Here is an 18,472-nt window from a genome sequence, read left to right on the forward strand (position 1 = left end):
GCAAACTCCTCAGCAACAAGGCTTGAAATATTATTTCCCCATTTTGATGTGACTGCCTGAATTTATAATTTTACACTCAACCTCATATTTCAGTGTTTTGAATATATTTTTCACCATTATTCATCTTACGTTTATTATCATAAAGGATCTGTGTCTTGTGTTTTTTTTATGTTGCTTGTCTGTTTTTTTTTCCTATGCATCAATGAGGTGCAGCGCTCCTAATTTCATTGTATGCAGAGCTTACAATAACAATAAAGGCTTTCTAATTTAAATTTCTACCAAAAGCTAAACCATAAAAAGTAGTTTGATTAAAATTATTTGATTGATTAATGATGTATCTGAACTATGCTTTGTAGTATGTATGGACATAGTACACGCTATGAAGAGTCTTGACTGATTATGTATACAGTATACAGAATACTGTCTCTTTCATCCTGATCACAGTAATGAATTCTCTTTTGGTTTTAATTCTACAATACAGATTTGATCTAAAGGATAGTGATTATTAAACTGTAACTGTGTATGCTAAATGAACTGCGTTGTTTAAATAATTACAGCCTTATTGTTTTTCCCAATATACAAATGCTGCGTCACAATCAGACATCAAAGCAGTGACATCACCCTGCACGACACTCCCTGAAGTGCACAGTTAGCATCACAATGTTAGAGTGCTTGGAATAAATGCCTTTAACAATCAGGCTAGCTCTTCACGTTTCAGCTGAGTCACTGCTAAGCCATTAGCTTGCAGTACAGGAAACGAAGTGGGGTGATCTTAACCATTAAGTCCCATTAAGTGTATAGATCCATCATCATTATTTAGGTTTATAACCTACACTCTTACTCAAGTCACCAGCTGGTATCTGGAACCCACATCTCCTCATCTGTTTTTCTAATACATGCAGCAACCACTATGACAAAAGTCATGATTCATGTCCAGATGTAAATAAATAAATAATATCTCTTTACAAACATTGCTGCATGTGATTGGCTTATAAAGACCTTACATGACTGCTCCATAAAAGCTCTGTCATTTCCTTTTAAGTACAAACTCCACCTACAACACCTACACCTATCACCTCACCAACCTGCCACTCAAGCCTGTGCAGTGTTTAATTCACTTGGCACTCCCTACTGAAGGGTGGAGCAGTAAATAGATTTAACTGTTTGAAGCTGGCAAGTTTTGTTATGCAGCCAGCTGTTGCCTATCATATCTACCGCAGACAGTGTATGTGTGCAGTGAAAGTTTTTACAAGACTTGTTTTAAATTCATAGTTTTACACAACAAGCAATAATAATTATATGTCTGCACTGAGTCAGGATGTCAGAACAAATTAACCTCAGCACACGCACAAAGCAGAAGACAAGGCAACACTTGCATCAGAACATAGAGCAAATCTGCAGATAATTCACCCAAGCATGAAACCAAACAAAACAAAAAGACCAAGCCAGGTGTGCTCAGACAGACAACACCCAAACTTCTCCAAATTCATCCCACTCAAGGATAAGTTAGAAACACTCGATCATCCTGTCAGGTTTTTGTTCCACTCCATGCTCCCTGGTTTTAATCTTTATCGAGCAGTCTACTGCTGACCACATGCCCACAGCAGACGCCCTGCTGTTCCCCCAGCCCCCACCATGCTCTGGGCCTGAGTCCACGTGGTACCTTGTCTCTAGGACCACCAGTGGCCGACCGACTTCCATGTGATGCTGCAGGCCCGCCAGCAGGGGGTTCACCTGCTCACATTTCCTCTCACCTGAGCTAGTCTTAGCTCTGCACACATTCACACACAATGCAACAAATCAATATCAGATTCACTTTCACCCTGACTGAGTAACTGGTACAAATCTGTTCCCTTACAGTCATAAATCAAACAAAATAAATACACAAGACATTATTTTACAGTAATGCAATACTGGTATGAAACGCTATGGATGGATGGTGTGTCTAATTACTACAGTATAATTTTTACATTGGAAAATAACCAACATGATAATATAAACATTAAGAATAATACAGTGCTTAATGTGATCAAATAAAGTTAGACTTCTGAATGCCAGTTGAAACTACAGCTACAATCACACTGTAATTATGCCTCTCACCCAATGCATGCTGGAATAGGCTCCAGTCCCACCATAATCTTCAAAGGGAATATAAATATTCATCTGCCTGACTGACAGATTTCTGACACATTGTAACTCAAAGGCCACAGTCAGTTTCAAATCTTGAGTATTTCTCTATAACATTAATATTTTCTACTAAATTAAATTAAATAAAAGTTAAAGCCCTGTGGATATTATTAAGAGTTTAGTACTCAAAAAAATCAACAACCCCGACAACTGTCATCACATTTTGATTTATATGTCGCTAAACTTATGTAATGTCACTTTTTTCCTGCTGAACCCTGCCCACTTTAAAACAGTCAGAAAATCAAGGACAAACAAATCAAACGTAGATATCCTTCATGAGACTGCGGGCTCGTGTTGAACCTCATTGCTCATAATAGGAAGCTGATTGAGAACATTTGTTTTCAAAGCCAAATTAGTCATGCTACACAGTGACAGCAAATTTATTATGTATCTACCATAGAGAATCCAAGAACACACTGGTTTTTATCTCCCTTGTTTATATCTTTTCTCAGGAAGTAGACAAGGAATGCAAACAACTGTAGCTGTTTAGATGATTCACACTTCCTCAGAACTCTAAGAGCCACCAAAAGACAAATAGTAACTCATCTTTCCTCTGTCTGTGATATCGAGTTGGTTTCATCTTGACTTGTCATTACCTGCACAATTGTGAATGCATGCGTATGTGTGTATGTGTGTGTGTGTGTGTGTGTGTGTGTGTGTGTGTGTGTAACCTCTAAACTTACCCTAGCGAGGACTCCCAGATGTTGAGCTCACTGCTGAAGTCTAGACTGGGCAGCAGGTCATGGGGAAACTCAAGCTCCTCCTTGTCCTCCTGGTCTCCAGCTGCACCTTTGCTCTCCTCCACTCCCGTGATGACTGGCACATCTGGGAGAACCGGTTGTGTCGACAGAGTCTGCTGGCTGGTCGAGGTGTCAGCAGTCAGCAGCGCTCTGTCGTCCCTCTGGGTCAAGCTCTCAGCGTGAGCTTCAGCCTGTGGGACAGTGAAACACAGTGAGCTACATGCCGGGAACCTCTGCTGTGCTGTGCATGGTAGAGTGTGTATTAAAAACAAGTGTGGACATGTTGCAGGCAAACACGGGAACACCGACAGATTTTAAGGTCAAAGCCAAACATCATGAAAAAATAACTCCACCCGTGTGTTCAACTATCAAGTCAAGTATTGTTTGTATTATAATGCATAGCTCATATAGACTGGAGTGTGCATCTTCCACTCAAACACCTTATCACTGTCTCTCAACTTGTTTTTCTTATGTTGTTATTGAAATTAAAGGATTACTTCCAGCGTATAGAATTCATGCCAGGCTCACTGCATGAGCCTGATCTCTGCAGCTTTGTTCGCACTCTACCCTTGAGAATCACATAACTACTATTCTGAAGGGAAAAAAGCAGCTAATTAATTCAACCCTTTGGTGTTTTCCACCTGAAACTTCTGCGATCATGTTTCTTGTCAGGGTGTCAAAACATTTTTACCCAGCGAGTAAAAATAACCATTACAGAAAAACCAGTCCTGCCAGACTGTGACAAGCATAATCAGACTTGTGGTTTAATAATTGTCTAGAGTAGATCATTCTGATGGCATTCTAAGTCTTTTAATTCTTTTCTTTATCTGGATTAAATAAATAACATGGCTCTTTATTTCAGTCGCTTTCATAAACAACCTGAAAAGAACAAACACAAAAGATGATTTCATCTATCTAAAAATCTCATGTTTTTCTTTCTGTTTCACTGTCGAAACAAACCAAAGCATCATCTTGCAGCAACACACAACATTCAATCACGGACCCTCTATGTGATGGAATTTCTTCCACATACCTGTAGATCTGCCTCAGTTTACAGAGGAGGAAAGTTTCCCCTTATTTCACCCTCACTCACCCACTCAGATACAAAACCTAGGTGTGTCAGGTGCAGGGCAAAAACATCTGCACGTGTGAGGACACATGCAGACGTGCAGCCCTTTAACATTCATTACATCTGGAACATGTGTGTATGAGCTGCTTTGCCCTGAGAGAGCCTGCTTTTAGTGAATCGCGGTGTGTGAGCACAGAGGGATATAACACGGCTGTGTTGTCCATCAAGAGTCTGCTGAGATTCAGAATTGAATCTGTTCATTCATTATTTATGAGCCAGTAGTAGACAGCATGGCTGCGCACATACAGAGCTGACTATCATGACCAGTGGATAGTAATATTAACTCAGATATCAAATATATGTATTTATATATATTAATATATTATTTTTATATTTTAAAGTCATTATTCTTATATTAATGCAACAAAAATATTTTAAAGTCAAATTTGCATCACACTGATAAAATGAAAAAAACAATCAAATGTTGTAGCTACTCTTCCCTCATGGTGGAGTCACTACAAATAGTCCCCTCTTGCTCCAGTTTCACCTCAGTGATGTGGTTACAGGGTGCAGTTACTGAGTGCAGATTAACAGGTACAGCTGTGTATGTGTATGTGTGTGTGTGTGTGTGTGTGTGTGTGTGTGTGTGTGTGTGTATAACAGGGAGGCTCCGAGTCACTGGCTTCACCTGTGTCACCACTACAAAGAGCTTCCTTTGTGTGACACACTCAACACAGATGGAGGTTCCCTCTGATTTCTCACAAACATGAACATTTGCTCTCACGAGCACAAGACTAACAAACAGTTCACATCTTGACTGTGTGCTCGGCCTTCAAGACTGACTTTACAAAAAATGTTGGCCAATGATGTGCAGCTTCCCTCCTCACATCTGTAAAGCTCAAGCCACATGAAGTTATTTTTAAAGGCACTATTTTAGTGCTATTCTTCCTTTCAAAGGAAACCTGCCAACACATTTGGTTGCGGAAAAAAAAAAACATAAAACATTTAAGAACCACAGAGAGAAAGAAACAGAACCCAATAAAAAATAACTTCTGCAGGTAAGAGTGTCACTCTGATGCCTGTGATCTACCTACTGTTTATTTTCTCTATTAATGTTACACAATCAGATAAAAAAAATCCCTCCACACCTCAGCAGTTATGCATGCAGAGATGAACGCAGTTGTATCATACGAAGGCTGTATGTAGACGTGATCTAGGTTTCCTGTTTCCTGCCTGAACTCTCACATTGTCAGAGAGGAAAGAATAAAAATATGATGCAGACAGCAAACAGACTAAATTCTACACTACACAATGAGGAGCAACAACAGTAAGCAAAGCATGGCCCAAGTTCACAGCCAACACTCATTCACCACATTATTGGCCCTTTAAAAGGTCATTAGCAGGGTCATTGTAAAAACCATGTGGAGGTGGAAAAGCTCAGGCTTCTTCTCAGTTATTCTGACCCTCACACAGAAAGCAATGTCTGTTATTAATTAACCCGCGAGAACAAAACAGAAAGCAAACTGAGGTTGCCTGGAAACTGTCAGTGAGTAATACTTACTGTTAATTGAACGTGTCAGTATCACTGTGCTAACAAAGCTCTAATGCTTTACACATGACCGTTGTAAACAGAGAGAGGACGGTGCTAAGCAGGAGCAGGCCCTCACATACACACAAACATTAAACACTCTCTCTACCCTGTGTAAAATAATACACATCTCTACCCTACAAGTTCCGTCCCACCATCTCTGTGCTGCACTTACCCGGCAGTGTGCTCCACTGTGCTGAAGGTGACTCCACAGTGCACTGCAGCTCCTCTGCTACCCTCCTACCTTGCTCAGTGTACGGGAAGCCTCTGTGTTTTGAAGGGGGCAGACGACGACACAAACATGCTGCAACACATGCTGCTGACGCTCCTCGTCCTCTCCTGTACTGACTCAGCTAAGTTCCTCCTCCTCCTCCTCCTCTTCACAGTCCTGTCCTGTCCTCTGCTGCTGCCGCTCCCCTGTTAAATTTCCATGAACCTCCTGTTTTTTGCAGTGTGTGTGTGTGTGTGTGTGTATGTGTGTGTGTGTGTAGAGTCTAGAAACACTACACTACCACGCACTAACAAACACAGTGTGCTGCTGAGACTGACTGACTTGACTGGGCTGGCCACAGGGAAGTGCTGACAATTCTCCTCCCCCTCTCCTGTAAACTCTTTCCACTCAGCTCTCTCCCTATTCCCTCCTCCTCCTCCTCCTCTATCTCCCTTCCCTCTTTTCTTTCTTCAGCCCTTCCCTATCCACCTCTGCTCCAGCCTCCTCCCCCCTTCCCTTGCTGCTGTGCCTTCTGGCCTGGTTGCACGCACTCACTGACTGACAGTGCCTCTGCAGGTGAATGCTGGGAATTAGGCCAAGGGTCGGACCTGCAGTGACCCCCTCAGAGAGGATCAGATTACACTCCAGGAAGCTTTGGTTACAGGCACACGTGGGCACATGCACACAGAGATACACAACATCCTCCTGCAACATTGAAGTACCTTCCTCATCTGACTCTGACCTCTGTTACTGAGGTGTGACATCATTACTGTCTTCATCAGCAGGGGAGACCGGGGATGGTCATAACATTTTTGACGTTTCTGTTTCTATCTTTGAGCTTTTTTAAGCCAGTGTGTTCAAAATGTAATTTAAACTAGTTAAGTGTGCTATTAAATGGTGTAGGTGTTATCTCTGCAACACAAACAGAAAATGCATGGTTTAGTCTCACCGCACACTCCAGGTTAGCTTTAACATATCCTGGGCTGAAATGTAACATTATAATAAACACTGGTGTGACATGCAACATTATGATTTAGGATTATGACCTAATATTGAAAGCTTTAAATTCATCACTTATTTGACTTTTTAACATAAATAGTGTGTGTATATGTGTGTGAGCCAAGTACGTTAGCTACTGTCAGTCATAGTAGTGATAAGACATTTGAACTTAATAATAAAGCTGAACAAAATGTGCAAATGTGCACCAGCTTCAACAATTGCAGATTTGTGAATGTGTTTGTGTGTGTGTGTGTGTGTGTGTGTGTATTGTTGTTACAACTAAACAGACTCGCGTAGCCACGACCTAGCTTACTTTACAGCTTACAGCTAAAACATTAGCACTGGCAACTAGCATGAAAGATATCTACATAGACGCACAATAAACATGGTGTAAGTTTGAGGAGTTTAACGACCTAGCAGGCAGTGCTGTTACAAAAATAAATATAAAATATAAAGTAAAAAATAAACTGTCTTACCTCAAAATTAGTTTTTTCCTTCTAAAATTGTCTGTCTGCCACAGGGTGCTATACTTCCTCACATGTAGAATAAGGACTAAATTGAGTATCTATAGAGTGAATCAGGTGATTCATAACTTGGTCCTAATTGGAGAAATTGGAGATACAACTGAGCAATGATACAACCATCCCAGCTCTACCCTACACATGGACATGACAGCTCCAACAACCAGCTTTACTCTTAACTGGCTCTAAGTCAAGAAACTCAAGCATAACTGTTCATCTGTGGCTGATTTTCACACGATATTAAACTATCCACTTTATTAGCATTATCTTCTATGGATTTTTTTTTTTTTGATGATGATGATGATGATGATGTCAAATGGAATAAAAATAAACCACATCTAACTGGTCACCTCTACAGCCAAACAAATGTGTTTCCTGAAGGGATAATGATAAACGTGGAGGTGAAATTTGTCCATTTTGACTGTATAACGCTTTGCCCCTCAGCCACACTGCACAAGTTTAAAGACACATTTTCTGATTCAAAAAACCAACAGCAAGCAGGGAGGAAGTTTTGGTATTTTCATAATTTCTATGAAAAGCTTTCACACTCTCACACATATGCACACACACAGATATTGTACCTGTAAGGAGTCATTTTGATTTTCCTGCGGTGGAAATAGAACAACATTTTCAGGAGCGCCCTCTTCTGGCTGCGATGGGGAGTGACAGAGTTCAACAACAGCTCTTTATAGGGTAAATACCTCTTGTACATGAAGTATATACCTGCAGTGGTATGCACTAATGAACTGAAAACAAATCACCATTGTATTTTGAGGCAAAAGCAACAATGTTAAACCTCACACTGCAAACATGTCTTATGAGTTCTAGTGTGCATGGTCTGTGGAGTGTATAGCTCATGAGACATATGTTTATGTTAATCCTATTAAGATAATCCTGAATTCCACTGCTGCAGTCACATGTGGACTGTTTTCTATAGAAGTCTTTTTTTTTTAAGAAAAAAAAAGATTCTTCAAACAAGTTAATTGCAACAATCGCTGTACATGTAAACTGGAGGCGTACAGAATGACCATCCAACCATCATAGGAATGATGGATTTTATAAGCTGCAACAAATCAAGTTTAGGAGTATCAGAGTGTGGAGTAGTAAACACAGATCGTGGCACAGTCATGGCATAAACATGTAATGCTGAACTCTGGTCTACACAGATTAACCATAAAAAAGAACAAAGCATGTTATCTGAATGCTTATTAGACAAGCCTCAATTAAGCATAGGAATGTACACAAAGTCTGCAGCTCCCATGTGTTTTACTGAAGCCAGCAGTTTTGTAATCATGCGAGTAAGTGTTAGTTTTGTTAGTCGTCCGTGCATGAAAGAGTTCAAGGGATGTAGAGCGTAGCAACACAAGGGGGGCCGCAAGTAGCAGTCCCAGCAATCCAGTGCCAGCAAGCTTGGCCTTACCAACGCGTCAGTCGTGCTGTTCTCGTTCCCCATGGCTCAGACACCTGCAGGGCCACAACTGCCCAAAGCAACAGGCCCTCACATCAGCTGGCTGAAAGACACCAGCACAGAAGGACCATCAGCATTCAGCCATCCCCGGGTTTAACAAAAGAGAGACAGAGAGAGAGAGAGGGGCAGAGTGAATAGGGGAGCCGTGGTCCCTCAGTAGTCACAGACTCATGCTCCACAGGATTACAGGTCTTTGGTATGAGGTTGAACTAGCAGGGAGAGAGAATGGTAAGTGTGCGTGTTGTTGTGGAGATTAGGGACCTGTGAGGCAAGACCCCCTCCTCCCCCCCAAGACCAAAGTGCAGGCTGTACCTCTGCTGATTGGGGATTAAAAGCAGGAAAAACAGCATCTTCAGAATAACTAATATGTGATTATAAAAGTGGATTCTGCAGTTTACTTTAATGATACATTAAATAAATTCAACTCCTGCTGAAATACATACATAACCATGACCACCCCTGACCCTCCCTCTGGTCTGAATGGCCTAGAATAAGAAGATCTACACCTGAAGTCTGACACTTTGTGCTTGTGCATGTGATGTGACTGCAGCATACTGACACAGTGACTGAGGCTGGGTAATCCCGTAACATAATCCTCGTGGGGTAAATGACAGATTGTGGTATCTTTTGGCTTCCAGCAGTGTTCAGTCTGTTATTGAACACGAGGAAGGGTCAGGGGAAAATAAAATTAATCCAATTTGTCATCTCTATATATATTTTAGAAAGATGTTGAAGAACAGCACAGCAGCTTTTATGACCCTACCACTAACAGCCTGCTTTCTAACTCTCATATGAACAATTCTTTCTTGAATGCAGTGCAGCTGAGCAGTAAACATACAGCGCCATAGAGAGGCTGTGTGTGCATTCCTCATATGACTGTAGGGACTGTGTTTAGTCAGAAAGCACTGACCTGAATATGTGAGACTTTATAAATAGAGATCTAGCTGGTCCACTGCTGTTAGACTTTATTCCAGTGTTGTGCACAATTTGTCATTCAAACTTCATTTCAAATGTAGAGGCTGTATATTCCATTTATGAACCACTAATTATTTATTTATTTATTTTTTTTTGACTCTTGAATTATCTTTAGATTGTGAGGATTTTCAACGGTCGGGTCATTAGAAAACAAATATCTGTTTTTCCTCTTATATTCTGTAGTGTGTCGGCTCATCTCCCGTGCCTGCCTGCTTGCTATTTGTGTGAATGGGGTGTAATTTCAGCCTGCACACTGTGGACGAGTGTGCACTTTAACTGGCAGCAGTCAACGCACTGGGGCAAATCATATGATTAGACTGTTGCCAGGTCTCTTCTCACCTCATCATCAGCCCGTCCATCACTCAACATGATCCATCTTTTAAGCCCTTGGGGTTTGGATGAGCACTGTGTGTCTTTGCTTGGACACCTACAGGATGAGGTTACTGTTTCCTGCCCGGGATCTGACCCCTGCACTGGCATGAGAACCCAGCAGGAACACAACCTCCAAACTAAAACGAATGCTGCATTTTTAATGTAAATTTTAATAGCATTAATATAGTTATAATATAGATTATATAATTCAGCAGGGTAAGAGAGCAAGGAAAGCAGGTGAACATACTGTGCAGTGGATGAATCCCCCTGGCCGAGGTAACCATAGTAAATACATTGAAATCGTCACACTACATTGAAACAAAATGTTAACAAAAGCGAAACACAGTCAGACAAATTTCAATACAAGCTTTAACAGTCACCACAATTTAACCTTTTACCCTCCATTTTCATAAATTGACTCTCCTCCATCTGAAGGGCGACTACAAACCAAACAAACAATCCAAAATCTGTGCTGCAGCTCATGAACTACTCACCACTGCAAACAAGAGACTTTTCCACACACAGTGTCTGCCTCAAGCTTTTGACAAACCCCCTCCAATCTGTTTACTGTCGGACCCAAGGCCAATGTTTGTTTCTGTCCTCTCTCTTCTGAGGAGCCCCGGTCTCTCTGTAGCTATTTTTGCGTTGCACGTTGGGTGGGAGGAGAGGACGGCGGGTGGACACCGGACAGGAACAGAAGTGGGGGACAGGACCGAGGGGAGGGGTGGAGACTGAACTGGAGCTGGGGAAGCCATGTCTGTTTCAGGGTGGTACCGTAGTGTGTGTGTGTGTGTGTGTGTGTGTTTGGGGGGGTGGGGGGGGGGGGGTGTTTCACCTGCTCTGACAGGCCCGCCAATCAGCTGGAGGGGGCAGTAGTTCTAAGGCAACACTGTAAACAAACAGGCACGCTGCATGGACAGGAGGACCAGGTGTCAGGCCTCTTAGCTCCTGGAAAAGGCTGCACACTCTGTTCTAATATTCATCCCACCTGTAGCTTTTTCTTTACATCTCTCCAGACCTTTCACATGCATTCATCATCTCATCTTCATCATGGGGGAAGTCTCCCTCCTCCCTTTTTCTCTGTAGATTTGGCAGAAACACACTCGCACTCTCAGCACACACCTGCTGTAACAATAGAATAACAAAGCAGCCACACAAACAGGAACACAATCTGCAGATTTAAGATGTATTTTGGATCCTCTGTTATCTGCCATCATCACAGGCCACCTTCAGCTGAGTGCCGAGTCTGAGGAGAGAGCTGGCTTATCATCCCTATAAATAACACTGATCTGATCAGCTCTGTTTCTGACACACATCACAGCACACTCTCAGCAGAAACATCCCTCCTCCTTCCTCAGCTGCCACTCAGGGCTTTTGTCTAAATGAATCTAATACATGTGCATTCTCCATTCTCTTCAGGATTTGTCAACGTGGCTTCCATCTTCCTCCACTGCAATCAGTGTCACCCTCTCACCCCTTTATACTCAGCTCCTCCCTTCCTCACCCCCTGCTTTGCTTCTCCTCAGCTCCTTCTCCCTGCTGACGTCACCCCTCCTCAAACACTGGAGTACACCTTCTCTCTCACTGCGAGCTCTTGACCAGTAAAATCTACTCAGCCTGCTCTATCCTGCACACTCTCCCCCCCTCAGGCAGACAGGCATTGATGCAACGCCGCAGACAGCCTCTGTTCAGCACACTCCCTCTCCTCTGTTTACCTGGCTGTGTGAGATTCCGATGCAGCTCCCCATCTTGTATTCCATGTCCTCCTCTGGTGAAGTGACTCTGGCACTACACGGCTGGCAGAGCACCTTTCTGCAGAACTGCATCGTTATCAGTCAGACTCAGCATCGCCAAAGCAGGCAGATCTCTGCTGGAGCTACAGAGAGAGTGTGTGCACGCCTCTGTGTCTGTGTGAGTGTGTGCCTCAGTGACTAACAAACGCTCTGCACTGCATTGCCTGTGGTGCGCCTGTGACATATATTTTCAAGGCATTGTTATATAAAAATCTTCATTACATAAGAAATCCAACCTAATCAAATGAGAGAGGAAAAAAAGGGAGCTGGGACTCAGACCACTGCACGGCTGAGCAGACTGAAGCAGCGCTGCGGAGGGAAGAAATGCTCGGAGAGAGAGAGGAAGAGATGGGAGGCAGCAGAGAGGGTGCCTGTGTCTTTAAAAGACCAAGGAGACAGCGAGGATGGAGGATGGTGGTACATCGTCATGATGAGAACACACCAAGATACCAGTGTGTTCATCCAACTACATCTGATCAAAGTTCACTCAGCCAAAATAGAGCAGAGGGGAAAATTACAACAATGAAACATGATCATGAAATGAAAATGAAACCATGAATAATTTCAAACTCCCCCCCACCTATTTGTCATTACCATTCATGAGCAGAAAAATGACAAAACTGCTGCCAAACAGAAAGCCCAGACCTGAGCAGAACATGCTGCAGTGCATACAGTAACTAGGGTAAAGACACAGAGAGTTTCGAGAACACAAACACACTCATTGTCAAGTCCAGGCTGCAGCTATTTTATGATCATCTACTCTCAAATCAACCTCATGGTTAAAGTTGTGCCTCGCTGTTGCTGTAAGGCAGGGGTTCCCAATTTTTTATGCCCATGGGCCTGTAAAATGAAGCAATCTTTACCCACTGTCATCAGTTACATAAAGCTATACATGTTATGACTAGGTCAACCACAGAGCGATTTTTTCCTCTCCTGCTCTATTTGTATCATTCCTGCAATCTGAAGAGGTAAATTGTCAAGTAATTTCTAAGAAAAAAGGAAATGTTAGAGAAACCTTAAAATGATGATCTTCTGTAGAGTACATTTATTTTACCTGCCTTCCTGTCCAGTTCATCATCTCACTGCTCCTCAGTTATCAGACCATTGCTGTAAGATTTTAGTGTGCAATTAAAAATGATTAATCATGACCAATGTAATAAAGTTTCTAACTGTTCTCTTAAAATCCTATGGTGCTTATCAATGAAGTATAGTACCGATTAGAAAAGTCATTCTGTAAGTCATTTACTCAAGTTAAAAGTAGAAATATTATATATTACAGCACTAACTATCTGTCATGAGTCATGAACTTAATATGCACACAGATGCTGTTTGTTCTATGTCTTTCAGCTGAACCATGCATCACTTTTAAATATTGTATTTAATGCACAAGGTCAAGTTAACCCAGTAGTTTGGGTAACTTCGATTACCTACATATGAAACTATTCCAATGACAGGATTCACTCAGTTTCTACTAACAATTAAAAAACACAATAGGTTAAAGTCAGAATATCAGAAATATAAGCAGTATATCATGTTGAAATTAATCAATAATATTCAACTCCTGTTATTTATTCATGTTTAAAATAAATTAAAACAGTACCAACTTTCTTTTCTTTGATTTTTATTATTCAAACTTATTAAAAACAGTAGAAAAAAAATTAAAACAAAATGTGCAATTGAGTAATTATGATCTCAAGGGTGACATACATCAAAAATTCTTTGAAAATTTCTAAGAATTTGTTTTTATTATTTAGAAATGTTAATAAAACAGCGACACACCTAAAAACAATTTTCAGTTTCAGCTAACAGAAAGTGGCGCAGCCCCTCTCTCATTCTGTGTTTGGAGGGTGAATCATTGTGTCTCTGATGTCGAAGGCGTCTATGAGCTCCTGGGAAAGAACAGTTACAAAAATAAAATGACCAAAGAGATAAAACAAAAATATTTATAGCAGATCTTGTATTCTTGCTAGATTAGGATTTCTGTGATCACGCCCAAACTTGCTAACCTTCCATGTCTTTGGGCTGATAGAGATGATGCACTGTTTCCGGGTGCATGATCCTCCAGCCTCCACCTCCCCCTCCTCTACAGGTGCTGAGACACAAACACACACAACAATTTACATGGAGACATTTTCCTTGTTATTCCCCAGCCAGAATAATTCACCTAAATGTTACATCTTCTCACCTATACAAGGCAGTTTCGCATTATCCAAGTACATCCGTGCCAAACCATCCTAAAACACAAAGACAATGTTGTCATACCTGCTCACAGCCACCAGAGGGCAGACAAGCTCAGTTTAAACAAACTGCAGAGGCAGCTCACCCTGATTAGAAAAGACGTGTGGAAAATGTTCTCTACTGTCCGGGAAAACGAGGTGGGGTCGATGACAAACTCGTAATACGATATCGGTGATGTTGCTGAAGTAGAAAACAGAGACACATGAGCAAATAATAATAATAATAATAATAATAATAATAATAACAACACAATTATGACATGTTCATGTCTGTCAGGTCAGCTTTAAACTCACGATCATCTTGGTAATAACTCTTCAGGTATCCTAGGATCCTTTCCACCTCTTTCTCCGTTGCTTCTTGATGGGACTCTTCCATTTTCTTCAGCTGACAGACAACATGAGCATGATGCAGTATGTAAGTGTATCTTAGATTAGACTTTGCTCACCTTCATAACTGTTTGCTAAGTCACAGTCACATGCATGGTAGTGTAAGTTTAGGTACCTGAGTGGGCATTATCCTCTTGGCTTCCTTGCTGGGTGCTTTCCTTTGTCGTTCAATCCTTTGCTTTGGAGGAGGCGGCTCTGCATGGAACGAGCCCATCCTGATCAAAATAAATCAGAGACAGAAATTACTGCCGAGGGACAGCGAAGCAGGGAAGATGCAATAATTTAGCTAAAAATAATAATAGTAATAATAAACCTGTTACAGATTAAGAGTTTTTAATTTTAAGTTTTATGTGAACTCACTCTTGAGATTCTTAACTGTGGAATTTGATTAACAAACAATATGCTGTTTTTTCTTGGAGACATCATGACGCCAACATCTTAAGTGGCTGTGCCTACAACGTGCTGAGACACTCACATGTAATGGAAGGAGGGTGCCGTCCTGAAGCAGCACTCTGCCCTCCTGGCCACTCTGTGCCAGGCATCCTGGGGCAGGTAGCCGTCAACGCCGTTCTGCTCGTCCTCCCCGTCTTCTAGTCGGTTGAGACCCATGAAGGACAACTGTCCAAGAGAAGCAGAGACATCTTCACATGCTGGCCTGGTGCTTGTATTACAAATGCACTCTGATTTTTTATTACATTGTATAATATGATAAAGACAAATCTGGTTATATAAACAGCCAACAAAAATCTAATTTAAGAGATACAGTAACTATGAAACAAAGCCTATACTCTAAGATATCTTAAATTATTATTCAGGAAATTGACATTAAAGCAATTCTTTTAAGTAATAAGATGGCCCAAGGCCCAAGTTAGAACAAAGAGATACCTTCTAATGATACAGTGCTGATGCCATATTTTTTATTTTGGTGTTTTTAGCTACAATATTATAACATTGTATGACTCTTGTTTATTTAAGAGAATATCTCTGCCTGTTATACTGTTTGCACATTGATGGTCCTTGGTTTAGATAAAAATACAGGATAAGAGTAACAATCACTGTGAAGCTATTATATTAGTTTGGATATTATACACTCTAAGCTGTTATGACTTGGTTGTCTTCATTCCAGTTACAGGACCCCTTCCCCAGTCACTGGGCCACCTCAATAGAGCATGTTTGTGTGCTAATGTGAAACATTTTACGCACATGGACATAATGTGTATACACGATAAATATACTCACAAGATGTTCAGCGAAAGCGGTGGGATCGAAAGCGGTGCCCTCTGCAAACAGTTGGCTCGCTTTCTCCTTTCCCAGGTCTGTGGCCACAACCAGAAGCTGAGCGTCCAGAGCTGCTTCCCTCGCCTGCCGGACTGCAAGGGATCACATTGAAATCAAACTGACTCATGTGATTCATGTATGATTTCTTTACTCTGGATACTACAAATACTAAATTACACTATCGATAAATTAGCAATTTAAACTTGCAAATAAAAGTCTCTAATAACCTAACTTGCATATCTTTGGACTGTGGGAGGAAAACCAGAGCACCCAGGGGAAACGGAGGCATGGGGAGAACATGCAAATACCCACTCCTAAGAATACTTATTTCAATGGAGATGTTGGTGTTTAGAATCTGCTCTTCTTAAGAAAATATATCTTGCTGTGCAGTGCAGCACTATGGCTTGAATGTATACTATGAATGAAGAACTCTGCGGTCTGTCTATACTTCTTTACAAACATAATCACAGGACTGCAGCCAATATGCAAAATTTCTGTGGTTGCATCACACATGGTCTACCCATTGAAATGTCCTTTCTGAACTCTGAGCATAAGATCAGTATCTGAAATTGGGACAAATCTTCATTATAGGGTCTATAATCAAGAGCTGTCTATATCTTGTTTTTTATGAATACACACAAGTACTATTGAAGTATATGTTTCCATATATTAAGATGCGCATAAGCTGGATCAATTTGGTTGTGTCAAGAACATATTGTGACATGTTTTCTCTTGCTCTTCTGATGTCCTTCTGTATTTTTTTCTTCATTAATATTTATCTTATGAGGATGATTTGTATCAGCTGATCATTTATCACAGGCAGGTCTGTGATCGTTGTTTAATAAGGATGGCACACCCAAATGTGTTTCAGAAAGGTTAAGGAAGGCCTAGAGCTGAAAGGTGTTTATATTCATATTTGCTGCTCTGCACATTAAAAGTGATATTTTTTTTTTTTTGCAATATACATACCATCTTTAAAAAGCTTGTTTGCCTGTTCTAAAACTTCTGTGAGTTTGTTGTTGGAGGGACTCAGCATATCTTCTCTATTCTCTGAAAAACACACAAGAAGCACATACATCAGAGACTTGTCAACAAATCGACAACAATAACAACCTCACCCTGCCTGTCCATCTTACTCACGTTGCACGGAGTTGATCAGGTCTCTGTACTTGCTCCGTATTTCTCTCCTGAGGCCCGGGTCATTGTCATCGTCTTGCAGGTCAGCTGGCCCGAAGGTAGAGTCACCGTCGTCCCCATCACTCTGCTGTTGGTCTCCTTTCCTGCGGCCAGCAGAGCCATTCTGCCGGGGAGCCTCCTCGTCACCGCCGCCTCTGGCTCTTTTCATCTTTCTTCAGTGAGTGGATGAGCTGTGTGTAGTGAGAGGGAAACACGCTGACGCAAAACAGGTCCAATATAAACAAGGTCTGTTTCTGTTTGTCAGTGTTATAGCTAATTAACTACCTCCTCAAAACTGTTCTCCAACATCGAGTATAAATACAAGCTGATACTGAATGAAGCTGTCAAGTTGTTGAACGTTATTTTGCATTTTGAAATATTAGCAGCCCGTTTTGTTTAAAATTTAGCCAAAGACGTTAGAAAAGTCAAGCTAAAAATCCGCCACTCTAGCTCATTTACAGGTCAGGGCAAGCGCAAATTGTTGCTCGTGTCTGATTAAGTGAATGTCGAGTAACGGAGTGCGATAAATATAATGCATTAGACTTACTGGTGTCCTGCTGCATATGTGCTAAATGAGAACTAACCACAGCTAAGAACAGCCACTGCAAAACGGTGTTGCTATTTAGCTAGTGTTAACTGTTCAGCTGATGTTACATCAATTCTCAAACCAACAGCTTTGAGGTTACTGCAAATACATAAGTATGCGGCTAACAAACACTGCAAAGCAGCTAGGCTATCTAAACAGAATAGACAAAATATAACAAACCAGAAAAACCAGAAGCAAACGTCTGCGGGTCCGGCAGCTAACACAGAAACGGAGGTACTGAACAGTTTACCATCTCGTTTCTGTTGCCTGCATCCTTGGTCCGAGCTAAACCTAGCTGCTGTTAGCTAGCAAAATCAGTTGTGTTAGTAACCTAACCGAGCGTTAAGACTTTTTACGAACGTGTCATAGCAAAGGCCACGTTAAAGGAAACTCACAGTACGCTCCGATTGTTGTTCTACTAAGTCTAAGCATTTTCTTCAAGTAACTTTAACGTACCTGCTTCACACACAAACACAAGGCGCCAGGAGGATTTCATTTATGTTGAAGTGTTGAAAACGAAGTTAGTTTTGTATTGGTACGTTCTTTTGGAAGAGAAAGTAAACTGACACTGAAAGTTCCACTGAGCTGTAATAGTAATAATTGTAATAATAACAACAACAGCAATTCTACAACTACTGATAACAACAACAATAATAATAGTAGGAGTAGTTGTTATTGTCATTATTGTTATTATTGTTGTTGTTGTTGTTGTTGTTGTTGTTCATTATTATTATATACTTTAAAAAACAAGTTACTTACGCACACAAACATACATAAAAAAACAAAATGCATACATAAAACGAATATTGAAATATTACAGAAGTATGAATTCAACATAAGCAAAGAGAAACAAGGAATAAACAACAGAGTACTTGTTTGATGAAC

At 41.1% G+C, this 18,472-nt stretch overlaps 2 protein-coding genes across 10 annotated transcripts in view; both read right to left on the reverse strand.

Annotated features, from left to right (window-relative positions):
• tacc2 (transforming, acidic coiled-coil containing protein 2) overlaps positions 1–12,279 on the reverse strand; it is a 51,318-nt gene extending 39,039 nt beyond the window's left edge. For 2 of the 8 annotated variants that reach the window (XM_056396273.1, XM_056396270.1), the window contains exons 1-3: positions 11,846–12,279; positions 2,871–3,118; positions 1,664–1,771 (exon numbers count right to left, since the gene is read on the reverse strand). In XM_056396273.1, coding sequence (XP_056252248.1) covers positions 1,664–1,771; positions 2,871–3,118; positions 11,846–11,956 — 467 coding nt within the window. In that variant the 5' untranslated portion in view covers positions 11,957–12,279. Of the gene's footprint in view, positions 1–1,663; positions 1,772–2,870; positions 3,119–7,896; positions 7,966–8,735; positions 8,827–10,624; positions 10,721–11,845 lie in introns of those variants that run through there. The other 6 variants (XM_056396275.1, XM_056396271.1, XM_056396276.1 and 3 more) reach the window with 6 other exon arrangements.
• A 1,248-nt stretch (positions 12,280–13,527) lies between these two features.
• Positions 13,528–18,123, reverse strand: nsmce4a (NSE4 homolog A, SMC5-SMC6 complex component). 2 transcript variants are annotated; one of them, XM_056396281.1, is made up of 11 exons: positions 18,044–18,123; positions 16,966–17,192; positions 16,795–16,875; positions 15,787–15,917; positions 15,023–15,165; positions 14,663–14,762; positions 14,455–14,545; positions 14,247–14,341; positions 14,109–14,157; positions 13,930–14,015; positions 13,528–13,812 (listed from the first exon to the last, which is right to left on the reverse strand). In XM_056396281.1, the coding sequence occupies exons 2-11, from the start codon at positions 17,168–17,170 to the stop codon at positions 13,753–13,755; spliced, it is 1,041 nt and encodes a 346-aa protein (XP_056252256.1). In that variant the 5' UTR covers positions 17,171–17,192; positions 18,044–18,123; the 3' UTR covers positions 13,528–13,752. The 2 variants fall into 2 exon arrangements, with proteins under 2 accessions (XP_056252256.1, XP_056252254.1); XM_056396279.1 differs by lacking the exon at positions 18,044–18,123 and adding an exon at positions 17,768–18,015.
• Positions 18,124–18,472: the final 349 nt, after the last annotated feature.

The sequence above is a fragment of the Seriola aureovittata genome, chromosome 14 (assembly GCF_021018895.1).
Source record: "Seriola aureovittata isolate HTS-2021-v1 ecotype China chromosome 14, ASM2101889v1, whole genome shotgun sequence".
NCBI classification, from domain to species: domain Eukaryota; kingdom Metazoa; phylum Chordata; class Actinopteri; order Carangiformes; family Carangidae; genus Seriola; species Seriola aureovittata.

Coding starts and splice junctions, on each gene's coding strand:
- nsmce4a (XM_056396281.1), bottom strand. CDS start 17,170: ATGAAAAGAGCCAGAGGCGGCGGTGACGAGGAGGCTCCCCGGCAGAAT. Junction 15,166..15,786: donor CCGCTTTCGCTGAACATCTT/GTGAGTATATTT, acceptor TCTCTTGGACAG/TTGTCCTTCATGGGTCTCAA. Junction 14,158..14,246: donor ACACGTCTTTTCTAATCAGG/GTGAGCTGCCTC, acceptor TTTGTGTTTTAG/GATGGTTTGGCACGGATGTA.